The sequence below is a fragment of the Oratosquilla oratoria genome, chromosome 38, assembly GCF_046742065.1.
Source record: "Oratosquilla oratoria isolate Oo_2021 chromosome 38, ASM4674206v1, whole genome shotgun sequence".
Lineage (NCBI taxonomy): Eukaryota > Metazoa > Arthropoda > Malacostraca > Stomatopoda > Squillidae > Oratosquilla > Oratosquilla oratoria.
In genome coordinates, this window is record NC_134814.1 from 41,139,869 (window position 1) to 41,157,178 (window position 17,310).

At 39.4% G+C, this 17,310-nt stretch overlaps 1 protein-coding gene across 1 annotated transcript in view; it reads left to right on the forward strand.

Moving 5' to 3' along the window:
• Positions 1–17,310, forward strand: part of LOC143020056 (uncharacterized) — a 33,566-nt gene that overhangs the window by 2,533 nt on the left and 13,723 nt on the right. The window contains exons 2-9 of the mRNA XM_076176227.1: positions 1,390–1,561; positions 3,251–3,443; positions 6,695–6,893; positions 8,085–8,238; positions 8,953–9,131; positions 9,407–9,572; positions 11,731–12,020; positions 14,961–15,068. Coding sequence (XP_076032342.1) covers positions 1,390–1,561; positions 3,251–3,443; positions 6,695–6,893; positions 8,085–8,238; positions 8,953–9,131; positions 9,407–9,572; positions 11,731–12,020; positions 14,961–15,068 — 1,461 coding nt within the window. The remainder of the gene's footprint in view (positions 1–1,389; positions 1,562–3,250; positions 3,444–6,694; positions 6,894–8,084; positions 8,239–8,952; positions 9,132–9,406; positions 9,573–11,730; positions 12,021–14,960; positions 15,069–17,310) is intronic.

Genomic DNA, 17,310 nt, shown 5'->3' on the forward strand with positions numbered 1-17,310 from the left:
GTGTATTACATTCATGTATTATAATTTACAAAATATTTCATTTTCTAATGCTATATTGCGTAGGCCCTAGGGATGAAATGGGTGGGAGTGTTTTTATGCCTTTCCCTTTTTGGCTACCTCCCTTGATAGGGGGAAAAAGCCTTGGTATATATATATGTATATCGTGTAGGTGTGCACAACTAAAATAATACCCATAAAATGGTATTATTCCTATAAAAAAAACACCACGTGCATTTCTCACCACATATATAACATTATCACAGCCAGACAGGATTAAGCTACCATGGTTAAGCACAGAGACAGAGGCTGCATGGCCCTCAGGGGGGGGGGGGGGCTCAGTGGAGATGCATCTCAGCTGTGTCAATAATAGACGGAATAGAACAACTTATTTATGTCAGTATTGAAAAAAACAATGAATATTGTCAAAGTTTACAGTAGTTGTCAGTAATTAGTATGACCCATATCAGTATATTAAGATATCCAATATACCCTGGATGTATTGACATGACAGACAACTCGAGCTACAAGGTAGTCCAATAATAATGTTCTTGCTGAATAATGTTTGGTTAGGTTAGGTACCCTCAGCCTTGCCCATTTCTTTAGACTTCCTTTCACACTAAGCAACTAGTGGCGGTCACCAGTTGCCCAGTGTGAAAGTCTCGGGCAACTGCAAGCGACCAGTGACTGTCACCGAGTTGTGGAATCCTTTCTCATCATCTCATTAATCAAAAGAATGGCATCAATGGAGGAGGTGCTTCTGTTGGCTTTGCTAGTCAAGAAAAAGAGACTGTCGGTGATGGCAACTGCCAGTGACGGTCACTTGTTACCGGAGCAGGCAACAGCCATAGCCTGTTGTGCAACCGGGCAACTGCGGTGACGTAGTGTGAAAGGCTCAGTTTAAAATAATGACAGGCAACTAGTGACAGTCACTAGTTGCCTAGTGTGAAAGGGCCCTTATAGGACGTGTTTAGCTCAGAGTTGTCAATAGTATAGTGAATATCTTAATATTTTTGTAGCCAAATGCTTTCAAGATTGCAGAAATGAAAAAATATAGTAAAATTTATTTATTGATGCCAGTGTTAAATAGAGTGAATTTGATGGGAGTTGTCTGTAGTGACTGTAGTTCTTGGTAAATAGTACGCCCTCAGTCTAGTATTTCTTGAGTGACATACATCCCAGCAATCACAACATGCCATCTTACTCCACCCTATGCTCGCACAACCCAGACAACTCCACAAAATCTCTTCCTCGCGTGATCAGATTCCTTAGGGCCATTTGTTTCATGTAAGAAGATAGAGTAGTAATGATAAATGTAATGTATCAGGACAAATTTCTATTTCCATAGTATGCCATTGCTGTGTTTATTTCACAGTTCATATCTATTTTCAGCCTAGACTGTATTTACCGGAGGATACCGTGTCTCACAAACCCGAGATAAAGGAGTTGAATATCAACCCGATATTCCCCAATCGAACAGCTCTACTTCATATGCATAATATGGTTCATTCTAGAGCCTTCTTCTTTTCCTACAACCTCCAGATACGCTTCAAAAGACCCACTGGTAAGGCTGCTAGTTTTAATTTATTCTCTCCTTCATCCTTCATGTGTGTATAAACCTAATTGTTAGTATACAGGAAATGAGCAATGCTCTTGGGTTCCATCTCCTATTTTTCAATTTTTTCATCATACCTAGCCTCAGATTCAAGCACAGTTCCACAAAGTTTATATTCTTGATTTCCAATTATATTTAGATTTGAACTTGTATATTGTTTGAGCTTGGGCTATATCACCTTCTAAGTTTTCCCAAGTATTTAAGCATCTGTATGGAAATGATGTGAAGGCTTTTCTTAAACTTGCTGGTCTATATATTGTTCCCATATTTCTTAAAAAGAAGTTTGTCAACTCATGATAAACAAGTTCACTCACTGCACCTACCCACCCATGCATCCTTTGTTCTTCTCAGACATCATGGAAGGGTAGTTAAGTCACCTCTGCATAACCCACAATCCTCTACTTATTGTGGTGTAAAATGTAAAACAACTTACACAGAAAAACATTCATATGAAAAAGAAAAAGTGGCAACTGAAGCAGTAGTGGTGAGGATCAAAGTGTGTAAAAGTAGTACAGTAGTAAAGTTAACCGTCACTGACCCATGCATGACCCCCGCTATGAGCTAGGTTTGAACTTGGACTTCATGCAAGAGAGGTGAAAATACTTGTGACTACACCACCAGACCATGTGTGTTTTAACACCTAATCACATTTAAGAATTTAGAATGTAGGCAAATGTCATAATGCAATTGGGTGCCATTCTGTGAAAACCAATTGTAAGATGGTCAGTCGTATAACTAACACTTAGGAAAAATAGGTTTATAATCCCAGACACTTAAAAATGATACTTATTTGTGTTCTCATCTGTATTAATACAGACGCTTCTCTACTTACGTTCACTCGTTTTACATTTTTTTTATTTTACGTTTGAACTGACTAAAATAGGTTTATAATCCCAGACACTTAAAAATGATACTTATTTGTGTTCTCATCTGTATTAATACAGACGCTTCTCTACTTACGTTCATTCGTTTTACATTTTTTCGATTTTACGTTTGAACTGACTAAAAAATTTGAGCGAATTTTTTAGTTTAGCGCACTCTCTGTAGTTCAAACGATACTTACGCATGACGCTGCATCCATTGTTTACATGGCACAAACGACAGACTGAACGTGCCTTGCCTCTTCCTCCTCCTCCTCCACCATCTCAATTTATGTTGCTTGAATTTAATTTACTTGAAATTAATGTTATTATTTTACAATGTTATGTTTATAATTAATGATTTAGGGGTGTTTTATAAGATACGGTAATAGAATTTATGGATGTATAGTACAGTAACAACTTACATTCATTTTCACGTTACGTTCGGCTGTTCGGAACCTAACTAAAACGTAAGTTGAGGAGCGTCTGTACATGTATTTTATTGAAAACAATTAAAAGAAATTTATGCAGTCAAATAGAATTTAGAAAGTGCTTTTCTAATAGTAGTAGTAGTAATAGTAATAGTCAAGAATATTTTCTTGTTTCTATTGAGAAAAAAGAATGGGAGCAATGACTGGTACTTACATGTGATAGTTCTGCAAGAACCAAAGTTATCCATTTTCAAAGACCATCAACCTCCTCGTTTCCATCAAGAGGTGCAGACTTATTTTCTAATATATTTTTTGTATTCACATATTCATATCCTTTATTCTTTCAGTCTTACCAGGAGAAAATGCAAGTGAATATGACCCAGGTTTCATGTATTACTTCTTGTCAACTGTTGCCGATGTTGCCGCAAACCCTAATATCAATGCAAGCGCAGTGTATTTCCAGCCAAATATGGCATACACCTCAAGTTACAGGTCATTCTTTAACAAGACAATGCCCCTTTTTGCACCAAGAGCATTCAGGTAAGATAGTTTTGTTATTATTATGATGGTAAGTGAGGGTGGAGGGGTGTGGAGTGTTTTCAGGGATGGAATGGGTGGGAATGATTTTATGCCTTTTCCTTTTTGGCTACCTCCCTAGTAAGGGGGAAAAGCCTTGGTATATGTATGTATGTATATAAGTGAGAATGGAAAGGAGTAGGAGTGACCTAGTTATTGTTTGTCAATGACACTACACTTATGGCTAGGATCTGTAGAGTTTGGGTGTGTATGTGAAAGAAATCTAAAAATAAGGTGATGAAATGTATAAGTACGAAAGGGGAGAGTGGCTTTGAATTGGAGGTAAGTCTTAAGTACACAGGCTGGAAGAAGTGAAGAGCTTCAAGTATTTAAAGTCACATGTAGCAGGGAATGGAAGAGTGAGATGTGGAGATCAGTCAATCAGTGTGTTACCCCTGATCTATCTTGCAGAAGACGTGGCCAGAGAATGGGGGAGATTATAGAATAACGGAAGCAAGAAATGTCTGGGGGAAGTGGAAAGAGCATTTTGGTATATGTATTATTTTATGTGAGAATCAACACCGTGTGAGATCGAAACCTTTATTGGTACGACGTTTCGCTTGTTACAGCTTTTTCAAGTACACCCACTCCTCGTTTAACGACCTACTCGGTTAATGACAACTCAGAGTAACGACGGGCTTTAAGACAGACCAATATTCGTTTAACGTAAATCTCCCGAAGTTACGACGCCGTGTACGATAATTAAGTTGGCTGAGGCAAATTTGTATGATGTTATAAATTAACTTGTATGGTGGATATTAGCTGTGAGGTAGTGTTCTGAAGCTTAGGTCTACATTACCATCCTGCAAGCTGGAAAAACTACCTGGGGTACAATATATACCGGTAGTGGTAAATTTTTAGTTTCAACCAAGGGCACAATATAGCAATAGAAAATTAATTATTAAGTTTGTAAATTATAATGTATCAACGTAATATGCAATTTTGTGAGCGAAAAAAAGGTGCTAAAACAAATTTCGTAAGTAACGAAGTCATGTCGGACGAATGGTACACCATGTTTGTTATGATAGATGCCGATGTCGAAGAAATGAAAGGATGATAAATTCGTCTAACCTACACTAAACTAACCTAACCTGTGTTTGATAAATCATTACCTGCAAATTAAATGTCATCCTGCTCGTCCTCGTTGTCGTCGTTGTGAGAGACGTTGGCAGACGACAAGATGGCGTCCCGATCCTATGATACCAACTTCGTTCATTAGCATATTTTCTTGTAGCATGGTATTTTTTACTTTCATTTCCGCCCACGAAATTACATATTACGTTGATACATTTTAATTTACAAAATTAATAATTAATTTGCTATTGCTATATTGCGCCCATGGTCGAAACTTAAAAAAATACCCCAGTATTCAATAAGGAATGTCAGCATACATGGATTTGGTCATATATGGTAATTTCAGGAACCTAACCACCGTAAATAAACAGTAAATAAAGCTTTAATGTACTGTATAAAAGAGGGAAAATACATGAAAATAACGATACATGTATCGCTGGACATTGTACATACAGTACATGTACGTATATGTATACACTTTCGCTTAACGACCAATTCAGTTAACGACGGCGCGTTGGTCCCAATTGTCGTCATTAAACGAGGAGTGGTTGTACAGACATATAGCAAACACTCTGAGTACATGTAGGCCGACGGGGAAGGAACTGGGAGAGGTTATCAGGGAGTGGTAGGTGGAGGGGCGGAGGGGGGTGGGACTTGCCATATGTCTGTACTTGAAAAAGCTGTAACAAGCGAAACGTCGTACCAATAAATGTTTCGATTTCACACGGTGTTGATTCTCACAGTCTTGTCGGCTTTTGCCATTGTGTTTCATTATTTTATGTGTTCATTTCATGTGTCATGTCGCCTTAGCTGTTTAATTTATACGTGGGTTGGATGGTGGGAGAGGTGAATGCAGGGGTAATGGGCTGGGAATTGGAAATGCTTGAAGAAAATGGAGAAAAAAGGGAGATGAGCCAGTTGTTGTTTGCTGATGACACTGCACTTATAGCAGAATCAGAGGAGGGATTAGGAAAGTTAGTGACAGGATTTGAGAGGGTGTGCGAAGGAAGAGAGTTGAAGATAAATGTGGATGAGGGTGGGTTGATGGGATGTATGGGGGTTGAGGGTGGAGGCAGGTTGGAGGTGGGTATTAAGGGAGAGATGCTGGAAGAAGCGGGTAGCTTTGGATACTTGGGGATGAATGTGGCAGGATGGAGAGGAGTGGAGGTGGAGTGTGGATTGGGAGAAGCAAGTAAATGCCTTGGTGGATTGAAGGGTGTAGTGAGAAATAGAGATTTGGGAATGGATACTAAGAGAAGATTGTGTGAAGGGATGATTGTGCCAACAGCACTGTATGGGGCAGAAACATGGAGCATAATAGAGGAAGAGTTTAAATGTTTTTGGGATAGGGTGCCGAGAAGTATGGTGGGGGTTGCTGGGCTTGATCAAGTGAGAAATGAGGAGAGCAGAGATGGAAAGAGAATTGGAGGATGGGGTTAGTGAAGGTGTGTTGTGATGTTTTGGACATGTAGAGGGAGTGAGTGTGGAGAGATTGGTAAAAGAGGTGTGAAGGGCAGAGGTGAGTGGAGAGAACATAAGAGGGTGACTGAGGATGAGATGGATGGATGAGGTAGAAGGGGCATTGGAAGGGAGGGGGTGTCTGTTGAGGAAAGAAGGGAGAGGACAGAAGATGGAGGTGAGCAGAGAATGGTTGTGTATGGATGATGCTGTGATGCAGGGAAGGGAGTGGGTGGGGGATGGGGGTTGGTTAGGGAATATATGTGAATAATATTCTAACACAGCCCAAAGGGATTTCTTCCCATCTTCTATTTTTCTGCTTGAGGGGACAGAGGTGGGTTGCTGATTAAATGAAGCAGCCTTGCTGTGGATGTGCTGTGTCTTGATGCATTGCTCCTGACCCAGGGCAGTGGATGAGATGCAGGGATGATCCATCATCCATGAGGAACCAAGAAAAGAGGGAGGGAGGGATGGTGAATGAGAGTGGAATATGTGGGGTTGAAATGGGTGGGAGTGGATTTATGCCTTTGACTTTGGCTACCTCCCATGTAAGGGGGAAAAAAACCCATGGTATATGTATAAGTATGATGTTCATTTCTATATTTCACCTTATTGTAGTATTAAAAGTTTGTCATCATGGTTTGCTATTGTAACCCATTGTCCATCTTTCTCATATTTTTCAGAATGGATGATTATAATGATCCAGTCCATTTGGAAAGAGTTTCTACACGTAATTTCATTCAAGTTGATGACTTGGGTGCTATCCCAACCGAAGGTATGAGATCCCACAATTACACCCACGAAGATTACCGCGTCAATGAATGGTATTATGCATGGCTTCCTCATACCAATCAAAGACAAGATGAACTCACAACATACCAGGTTTGTGTTGGCTATGGTATTATTTTGCTCCATATGCATCAGTGAGAACAATTGATGGTGAAGTACCGTATATATTCACGTATAGGTCACTCTTTTTAACTTAAATATTTCACCAAAATCAGGGGTGTAACCTCCACTCAACATTAATTAAGGACAGCATTTATCTGACACTGAAGTTGCAACAATTGGCAATTTCAATGTGACAATGACACCGAATTTCAGTGGTGTTCATACAATATGCTTCAGAAAAATTTTCAAACCTTTTGTATGCATAAAATATATATATATATATATCAAAGGTTCCTACCAACTCACTGCTTTAAACTGAACTATTGCTGCTAGAAAATCATATATCAATTACAAGAAAATCATAAAATAGTTTATTTTCCAACTCTTTTGCATGTTTTATAGTGTTTGTAAGCAATGCAACCTTGACCCTTTGTTTACCATATGTTACCGTACACAACCTGTTTCACTAGTGGCTGTGTTTCTATGATATGTGCGCAAATTATGTTTTTGTAGTGTAACGTAACATCCCGTAAAGTAAGTTAAATAAACTTATGATTTTCGTAATAAAAAATTATCATTTTCGTAAACTTCCACTAGGCCTATCGTACTGTTAGGTCTATGGTAGATTGCACGGAGTTTTAGGCCTAATAACTGCAAACCCTAATTATGAGTACCAATAAGAGAAAGAGCTATGAAGTACGTTTTAAGCTGAAAGTGGTGGATTATGCAGAAAAACATGGAAACAGATCTACAGAAAGGGAGTTTGGGTGGAGAAAGCCTAAAGATCAGCTTAAATAAATGCTGAAATCCAAGAGAGCAGCAAGGTTTTCAGTATCTCCATACCAAAGTCTTGAAAAAGAATTGTTTGATTGGGTTGTAGACCTTAGATATCCTCACAGATATTCGACGGTCTTGCATCACTAACCTTTGCACTTCCTCAATGTTTTCCTCCTTGCGTGCACTTTTTGGTGCTCCAGATCTTAGTTCATCCTCAACCTGTTCATTTCCTTCAAAAAATCTGTTAAACCGCCAATAGAAACTCGCTTGGCTCATCTGTTCATCCCACAAAATTTGATGGCGTAATGTTGCTCCATGTTTCCTTCCATCTTGACAAATGCTCACAGATCAGGTAACTGATCGATTGATTCAACACACAAGTTGGTAATTTTCATTTTTCCACAGGTGAAGATCAGGTATGCAAATAATACTAACGAAACCTACACTTTCCACGGTCCTAATGCTCCTGATGAAAATCCAGGACCTGTGAAATTCACTCGACCCTATTTTGATTGTGGGCGTTCAGACAAGTGGCTTGTTCCAGCCATCACTCCCATAGGTAAATTTCTTGAAGATTTAGTCTGAAGGCTATGAAGGAAGTTATGCAATATAAACTAGCATTATTTATTTCTTATATCTTAATTTAGTTTCATAAGATAGGCTGCTGATTTAATGTTCTGTTCCAGTTTTGTGTAATGATTGATGAGCATAGTTTGTATTGTGTAATTGTATAGTAGGCTAGCATTATGTGAAGGGTGAATAAGGTGTTTTGGTGTAGGCATGAGCCTCAACTTGTCCACCCCTTTATAAGGAGGATTGTATCTGCTTGAGAAGAGCGAGACAACTTCTATGTTTAGTTTTATCTTGTGTATCTTTTTGATTATTTTTTGTTTTCTCCATAATATGCCACTGATTGTACATTCAGCCATTTCCCCCAAAAATCAACCTAACAGAAGAATCAGTGCCAAGATGAGCAAGAATGACCATGTTCAGATCACAACTCTACTCTGAAATAATACCAATACAGAATTAACCTAGCAAACTGTCACTCACCTTCGGTGCAGTCACCACATTGAAGACACAGAGTATATTACACTACATATTCTTACAATCACTCATCCAGACAGCACCACAAAATCTCTTCAATAATGTATAGGCTGAAACAGTGGCCATGAATGGATTCCTGAAGGATGCATGTCTCAATAATGTTACTTGAATTGATATCTTTTGTGGTCTACTAAATGTATTTTTCCCTTTCTTTTGTCACCTACAGCGGATTTGTATCACAGACACACTACTTTTCGACATATTGAATATCCTACCTACGTTGCCAGTGCTGTTTTAGAGACTGACTTAGATCGGATTGACATAAATCAATGTCCCAAAGGTCCTGGAAACGATGGGCCTAATTATTTCTCTCATACATCAAGATGCAAGGAATCAACTACAATGGTATTTATATTCTTGCATGTGCAATCTTTGAATTATTGTTTTGTTACTAGAAGAGTAGATTTTTTCTGCCTGTACTAAGTTTGATATTGGAAAAGAAATGAATAAGACTGAAGATATATTTCTTCATATTTTCTGTTTCTGCTGTGTTGTATAATTTAATCTCTTGGATCCTTTTTACCTAACCTCCAGCTATGAATATTTTTGGGTCAAGAGAAGAAAGACCCTGTCCAGTAGTGTGAAAGTTCTAATACTGATTGTAATCATTTTATTTCTAGTGTGAGCCTCTAGATGGTTATGGGTTTAGAAGAGGTGGTTATCAGTGTCGATGTAACCCTGGCCATCGATTACCAAATATAGTGAGACGACCGTACTTAGGAGAAATGATAGAGAGGGCAACAGATATCCAGTATAGGAACTTCTTTAAATGTGTTCCCATTGGATGTAAGTACAAACATTTGTTGTCTTGTTCTTGTTTATAATTTACAGAAAGGTGCCTTGGAAAGTAGTATATATTTGTGTATTTACCTGTCTGGGGTATTGGCTGCATGTTTTTGTGAGGTTGAAATCTGCTCAGTAGCATGCAGATGATACTTTAGGGTCTATATGCCCCTCCCCCCATAGACCAGAGCCACACATCATTTTGTCTGTGATAGAGGAAATCTCTATTCATAGAGAAATTATGCTACTTTATTATACTGCGACTGTCCCTCCATTATGCTGTCCTGTACCACTTCTCTGAATATACATTCCCTTTTTTGCCAAATATTGTGGTAAGGGAGAAAGACTACTGCCACTAGATGTTCTCACTTGTCTTAAAAGGCAACAAAAATGGGACAGGTGATAGGACTGGGCATCCTACTCTCTGTAACCTCAAAGGAAACATCCTGAAAAAAAAAAAAAAAAAAATGCAAAAGAGGATCTGGGAGGAGTTTTCCAACCAGAGCCCTAAGGTTTGGGTCTTTTAATGTGCACAGGTGTGGTACAGATGAGAGTAAAAGGGAAGAGATAGAATGTTTGTGAGAAGAAAGATGCATGTATTGGCATTAAATGAAACTTATGTTGAAAGGGAGGGGCGAGTTTGAAGTTGGGAGGGTGTCAGGAGTGAAGAATGGATAAGGGAGAGAAGGGGTGGCTATATTAGTAAGTGAAGAGACAGGTAAGTGTGTGGTATAGAGTGGAAGGTTTCTTCAAAGTTAACCACTTCCATACGGTGACGCCTACGTAGGCGTCATGAGGAGCAAGTGGGTACGTGATGATGCCGACGTTGGCGTCTTGGTTATATTTATTGTAGTCGTACTTATGTAACCTCCATTCTCTCTAAACTGGCTTCATCATATTTTCTATGGTTATCAAAATTCACGGGTGAAAGAAAACGAACGATTGAGCACTGACTTTATTTTTTATAATGCTATTATTATGACACAACATCGCATGTCGGGCAGCTAATGCTACCAGACATGCGATGTGCCCCGGAGTGAAGAGGTTAATGTGGATAAAGGTGAAATTGGGAAGGGAGATCTAGGTCTTTGTAAGTGCATATGGGCCTGGTAGTGAGAAGAGTGTAGAGGAATGGGAGGTTTTTTGGATAGATTTAAATGAGTGCATAGAGGGTTTAGGGAGAAATGTCAATGCAGTGGTATTGGGAGATCTCAATTGTGGGGTAGGAGAGGAACCAATAGATGGAGTGGTTGGGAAGTGTGGAGTACCAAGAAAAAATCATAGTGGAGTGTTGATGGTGGAGATGTGTCTAGAGAGTTGATGATAGCTAACACAATGTTTAGGAAGAAAGTAAAGCATAAGTACACATGGGAGAGGGTGGTAGATAGGGCTAAAATGGACTATATAGTGGTAACCAGGAGAAAGTAGACAGTTTGGATGTACATGTTCTTAGGGAAAAGAGTGTTGGAATATCAGATGATTTTTTGATGGAAGGTAAGCTGAGAGTGGAGGATAGATGGAGAAAAAGGAAAATGACATGGAGGTGCTGAGAGTAAACTGCTTAAATGAGAAAGAAAAGGAGAAGGAGTACAAGAAGAAGTTGAGAGAAGAGTGGGAGGGAATGAAGGATAGAGTAGAACTAGGAGTGGAGGAGGAATGTAGGTGTTTCAAGGAGGGAGTCACAAGATGTGCAAAGATGGTATGTGGAACAAGGAGGATGGGAGGAAATAAGAGGAAGGGTTGTGAGTGGTGGGATGAGGAAACAAAGAAGGGTGTAGAAGAGAAGAAACAAGTATTCACAGAATGGTTGCAAAATAGGATGAGAGAATCACATGAGAAGTACAAAGAAAAGAGAAGTAAAGCATAAGACAAAGGAGGCAAAATGGAGAGCAGATGTGAAATGGGGTAAGAGTATGACAGAAAATGTTGAAAGTAAAAAAAAAAGATGTTTTGGAAGGAAATTAAGAAAGGAAGGGGGTGAATCAAGTAGAGAAGAAATACTTTGAAATATATGCTTGAGGAAAAGAAGCTTATTTTTATTTTATTATTATTATTTTATTATTTATTTTTATTTTTGTTTTTCTTTCTTTTTTATCTATTTATTTATCTATTTTATTTATTTTATTTATTTATTTATTTATTTATTTATTTATTTTTTCAGGGATACAAAAGATGCCAGTGTATTACAACAAATCCGATCCCTTTGAGCGGCTGCAGTATTTGGAGAGGTCATTCCATAATGTTTCTGGTCCTGCCTCAGTTCGTTCGGAACACAAGAATGCTGATGCTATTGTCAAGTTTATCAACTCAGTAAACGATAGAAACTGTATGACCTTCAAACCTGATGACTTACTCCTGCCAGGAGACATAGCCTATGGAGCAGAAAAACAGTTTGAAAATGAAGCAAGAATGGCCCTCCGACTAGCCAATTTCATCAGCTCCTTCTTGCAGGTAATCTCTCTCTCTCTCTCTCTCTCTCTCTCTCTCTCTCTCTGATGCATTTATAATACACACTCACCCTCCTCCTCTCCCACATTTCTTTCTTGCAGGTTATATATATATCTCTCTCTCTCTCTCTCTCTATATATATATATATATATATATATATATATATATATATATATATATATATATATATAATACACACTCGCCCTCCTCCTCTCCCACATTTTGGCACAGTAATGTCAAATTTTTATGTCTTTGTTAATTATTTTGTCCCATCATTTATATGATATTTAAATCTTATTATAATGAGTCCAAATTATTATGGAGATTCTTGGCTACACCAAGCACCAAAGAGAATTGTTTTCCCATCACTTGTTTTCAGATCCCATGACCACCACCTCTATCTGGTAGTGGGGTGGGTCCTGGGGGCTGCCTCATAGTAACCAGACGAGGTCTAAGAACTCACTTCAACTATTTTTTTTCTCAACTATTTTTTTCTCCATTTTTCACATAAGGAGAGCTGACAGATAGCACTTGTTCCCCTCCTTCTACCAGCCACTGTCATAGAAATAGATACACATTGATAGAACACAGACAACAGTCCATTTCTTCCCAGAGAAATGCAAGGGGGGAGCCCAGCGACCATTGGTTGCTACTGTCAGGATGTAGGTTTCCAGTCAGTGAAACTATGGACAGCAATCCTCCTCCTCAAGTTTCCCATAAAAGTATTACTATTTCTTCTATCTATATGCTACATAATACAAACATGACAACCCCGCAGCATCACCAACACGAGATGCCTAATATCACCAAACAGATCCATTGACCCCTTTCTCATACCTAACCCAATTACGTTACCATAACTTCAATATATACACCACATCTAGCCATGTCCACCAATCATATAACTAAACCTTATACAATGGAACTACATACATATACATATACCAAAGGCTTTTTCCCCCTTACAAGGGAGGTAGCCAATGGAACTAACATCTATATATATATGTTTAATGACTTACACATTTCCTATATAGTAACCCACAACAACATGCCTACCTAAGCACTTCCCCTTTTTATTGACAAACGGCTGTGCCCATCATACATAGGGCTGTGTAGGTCAAGGACCTAGTCAGTAGAGGTAGGGAGTCTCTCCCTTATCTCACTAGGGAAGATCCTTTTTCCCTTTGTATCATATCTGCAACACCTGAAAATAAATCACCAATAGTCCTACCAAGGCTTTACATCACCAGGTAAATCACCTTATGTACCAAAACCCCTCTTTTTTTTTTTGGTTACATAATTGATGGCAGGCTGCGTCCCCACACCAACCCAAAGAGACTGCCTGACTAAAAACATTGCCTTCAGCCACTCAAGCCATGCCTACTGAAGAGCCCACGAGCACTGCCTCATATAGCCCCTTTTTTGGTTACAAGTATTAGTAGTATTTCGAAAAATCAATGCAATAAAAATTATTAATCATGTACCAGTATAACACTTACGGAAACAGGAATACAGCAGTGTTGTGACACCACTAATGAATGATCAATTGCTGTGATTATCAGTCAGGGCCAACAGTGCATTGGGCATATATGAGTCATACGGTACAAGCATATACAGCCAACACCAAGTTGCAAGATAATATTTTAAAGATGTATGTTTGCAGCAAATACTCTCAACCCATTAGTTTGTTTGCTGCAAACTAACTTGTAGTTTTATTCTGATAATCACTGTATACTAAAAATGACTGAAAATGTATAAATATACAAGCTTCAGAGTTTGTTTTTTTTTTTTTTTGGGGGGGGGGGGGGGCTAAACCCCTCCATAGCCACCCTGTGGCTTCGGTCCTGCCTCCACAGCAGGGTCCAACAGTCAAAGCTAACAGCCATCCTTCAGAATCCTCTCTCCCGAGAGGACAGAGAACTTGGCCAGGCTGTAGTGCTGCCACTATCCACTATCCTACCAGAAGAGGCTGGATGACTGCATCACAAATAACTGTCCAGGGCATAATGCTTCACCCCATGCTATAGAAGACATACGAGCATGCACAACACACTACACTATAAAGGATTTGTGGGAATATCTTATTCCATCCGTGACATTCCTCAGGGAGAGGAGACTGCTTGGTCGGACAGTTTAGGGTAGTGTTTCTCAACCTTTTTATCCTTGCATAACCTTTAAAATAAATTGCATGTCTCAAGGAACCCCTCCACAAAATATATATATATAAATATACATATATATATATATATGTACATATATATATATATACACATATATATACATATATATATATACACATATATACACATATACATATATATATATATATATATATATATATATATATATCTTTTTCATTTTATTTTCATCATAATAATAGGTTAGATAGGATTATGTCTATATTACATTATTACAATAACCAAGAATATGTGGTGCGTGTTTAGTGATATTATGTATATGAAATTTAAAAAAAAATCAAAAGTGCATAGTTCCGGAGAACCCTGGTTGAGAAACGCTGCTCTAGGGAATAACAACAACAACAGTCAAAGTTGGATCTACCCCCACTGCTTCATTTGCATGACATCCCTCCGTCTTCATCCCTTCATGAGTAAATAGAGAAGACAAGGAAGAATCCCTTTAGGACATGTCTCTTCATCCATTCACAACCATTCTCTAATCTCACCCATCTCCTGTCCTCTCCCTTCCCTGTTCAACAGACATTTTCCTTTTACCTAGGGCCCCCTTAATTTTATTTTATTTATTTTAATTATTTATTTATTTTATTTTATTATTATTATTTTTTCTCTCCTCAAAGCCGTCTCAGTATTCATTGATCAAACCTTTTATTTCTTATAATACCTTTAATTCCAGGAATATAATCCAGAATATAATATAATATACTGGTCATTTTAATTTTTCACATTGTTCTTTTTCTTTCAACAGGTTGTTGACCATACTGAGATTTTCTCTGGTACACGAGTAGTAGACCAGCCCTTGTCAGAAGATCAGATGATGGGAGAAGTGTTGTCAATTGTTCTTGGCAACAGCAAGGTAAGTTTGGTCTTAGTATTGATACTGTAGATACCATAGGTTGTGGATGAGAGTTTGGTATCCAGTGAATACCCAGTATATAAGAGGGATAGGTTCCAAAAATCTTTGCAAATTGCAAAAAATTGAAATAATGGATGTGCCTCTTGGATGTGAGAGGGAGGGTGGAAGGGGTGTGGAGTGTATTTAGGGATGAAATGGGTGGGAGTGTTTTTATGCCTTTCCCTTTTTGGCTACCTCCCTTGGAAGGGGGAAAAAGCCTTAGTATATGTATGTATGCCTCTTAACCACTTCAGTACAACTCAAATTCTCATGCACAGTATCACCTGCCATATGTAATTTCCATCACACTACTCACATTCTAAAATATAAAGTCACTGCTGTATGACTTGTTTTCCTTTACTCTGAGTAATATTACGTACATATACCAAAGGCTTTTTCCCCCTTACAAGGGAGGTAGGCAAAACACAAAGGCATGAAATCCACTCCCACCCATTCCATCCCCACATACTCCATTCCCATCCACCCCGCTCCCTCCCTCTTATATTGGTTCCTCCTTGATGATGGGTCTTCCCTGCATCTCGCCCATTGCCCTGAGTCAGAAGCAGTGTTGCAAGATACAGCACATCCACGGCAAAGCCGCTTTATTAAATTGGTGACCCTGCCCCTCTCTCCATCCCCTCATGCAGAAATAGAGAACATACATACATATACCAAGGCTTTTTCCCCCTTACAAGGGAGGTAGCCAAAAAGGAAAAGGCATAAAATCATTCCTACCCATTCCATCCCTGAATACATTCCACACCCCTCCACCCTCCCTCTTATCTTAGCACCTCCTGGATGATGGGTCATCCCTGCACCTTGTCCACTGCCCTGGGTCAGAAGCAGTGTCGCAAGACACAGCACAGCAAGGCCGCTTCATTAAATCGGCGACACCCCCTCTCCGTCCCCCCATGCATAAAAGGAGAAGACAGGGAGAAATCTCTTCGGGCTGTGTCAAATTTTGCTCACACATACTACATTACCCCCCATCCCCCACCCATTCCACCTCATGCATCACAACATCATCCATATACAACCATTCTCCATTTACCCCTGTCTTCTGTCCTCTCCCATCCTTCCTCAACAGACATTCCCCTCTTCCCCAAAGCCCCCTTCACCCCATCCATCCACCTCATCCTAGGACGTCCCCTCATGTTCACTCCCTCCACATCTGCCTTCCATACCTTTTTTACTAGTCTTTCTTCACTCATTCTTTCCATGTGTCCAAACCATCCTAATACTCTTTCATCAACCCTATCTCCCAACTCCCTTTCCACCCCTGTTCTCCTCCTCACCTCCTCATTTCTCACTCTATCCAGCCTAGTAACCCCCATCATACTTATCAGACACCTCATCTCAAACACATTCAAACTCCTTCTCTCTTCCTCTCTTATGTTCCATGTTTCTGCCCCATACAGTGCTGTTGGCACAATCACTCCTTCATACAGTCTCCTCTTAGCATCCATTCCCAAGTGTCTATTCCTCATTACACTCTTTAATCCACCAAGGCATATACTCGCTTCTCTCAATCTACATTCTACCTCCACCATCACTCCACCTTTTCCTGCCACATTTGCACCCAAGTATCTAAAACTATCCACTTCCCCCAGTCGCTCTCCCTTAATGCTCACTTCCAGTCTACTGCCACTTTCAGAAGACTGTGAAAAATTCCTTCGGGCTGCGTCAATTTATTTTTCACACATACTTCCCCCCCGCCACCACCACTACCACTCATGCATCACACCATCATCCATACACCACCATTCTCCATTCACCTTTATCTTCTGTCCTCTCCCTTCCTTCCTCAACAGACATTCCCCTCTTTCCCAATGCTTCTTTTACCTCCATCCATCCTTCGCATCCTTGGTCGCCCCCTCATGTTCACTCCTTCTACAACAGCCTTCCACACCTCTCTTTTATTAACCTTTCTTCACTCTTTCCATGTGTCCAAACCATCACAATACTCTTTCATCAACCCTATCTCTCAACTCCCTTTCCACCCATATTCTCCTCCTCACCTCATTTCTCACTCCATCCAGACTAGTAACCCTTATCATACTTCTCAGACACCTCATCTCAAACACATTCAAACTCCTCACTTATGTTCCATGTTTCTGCCCCATACAGTGCTGTCGGCACAATCACTCCTTCATACAATCTCCTCTTAGCATCCATTCCCTAATGTCTATTTCTCATTACAATT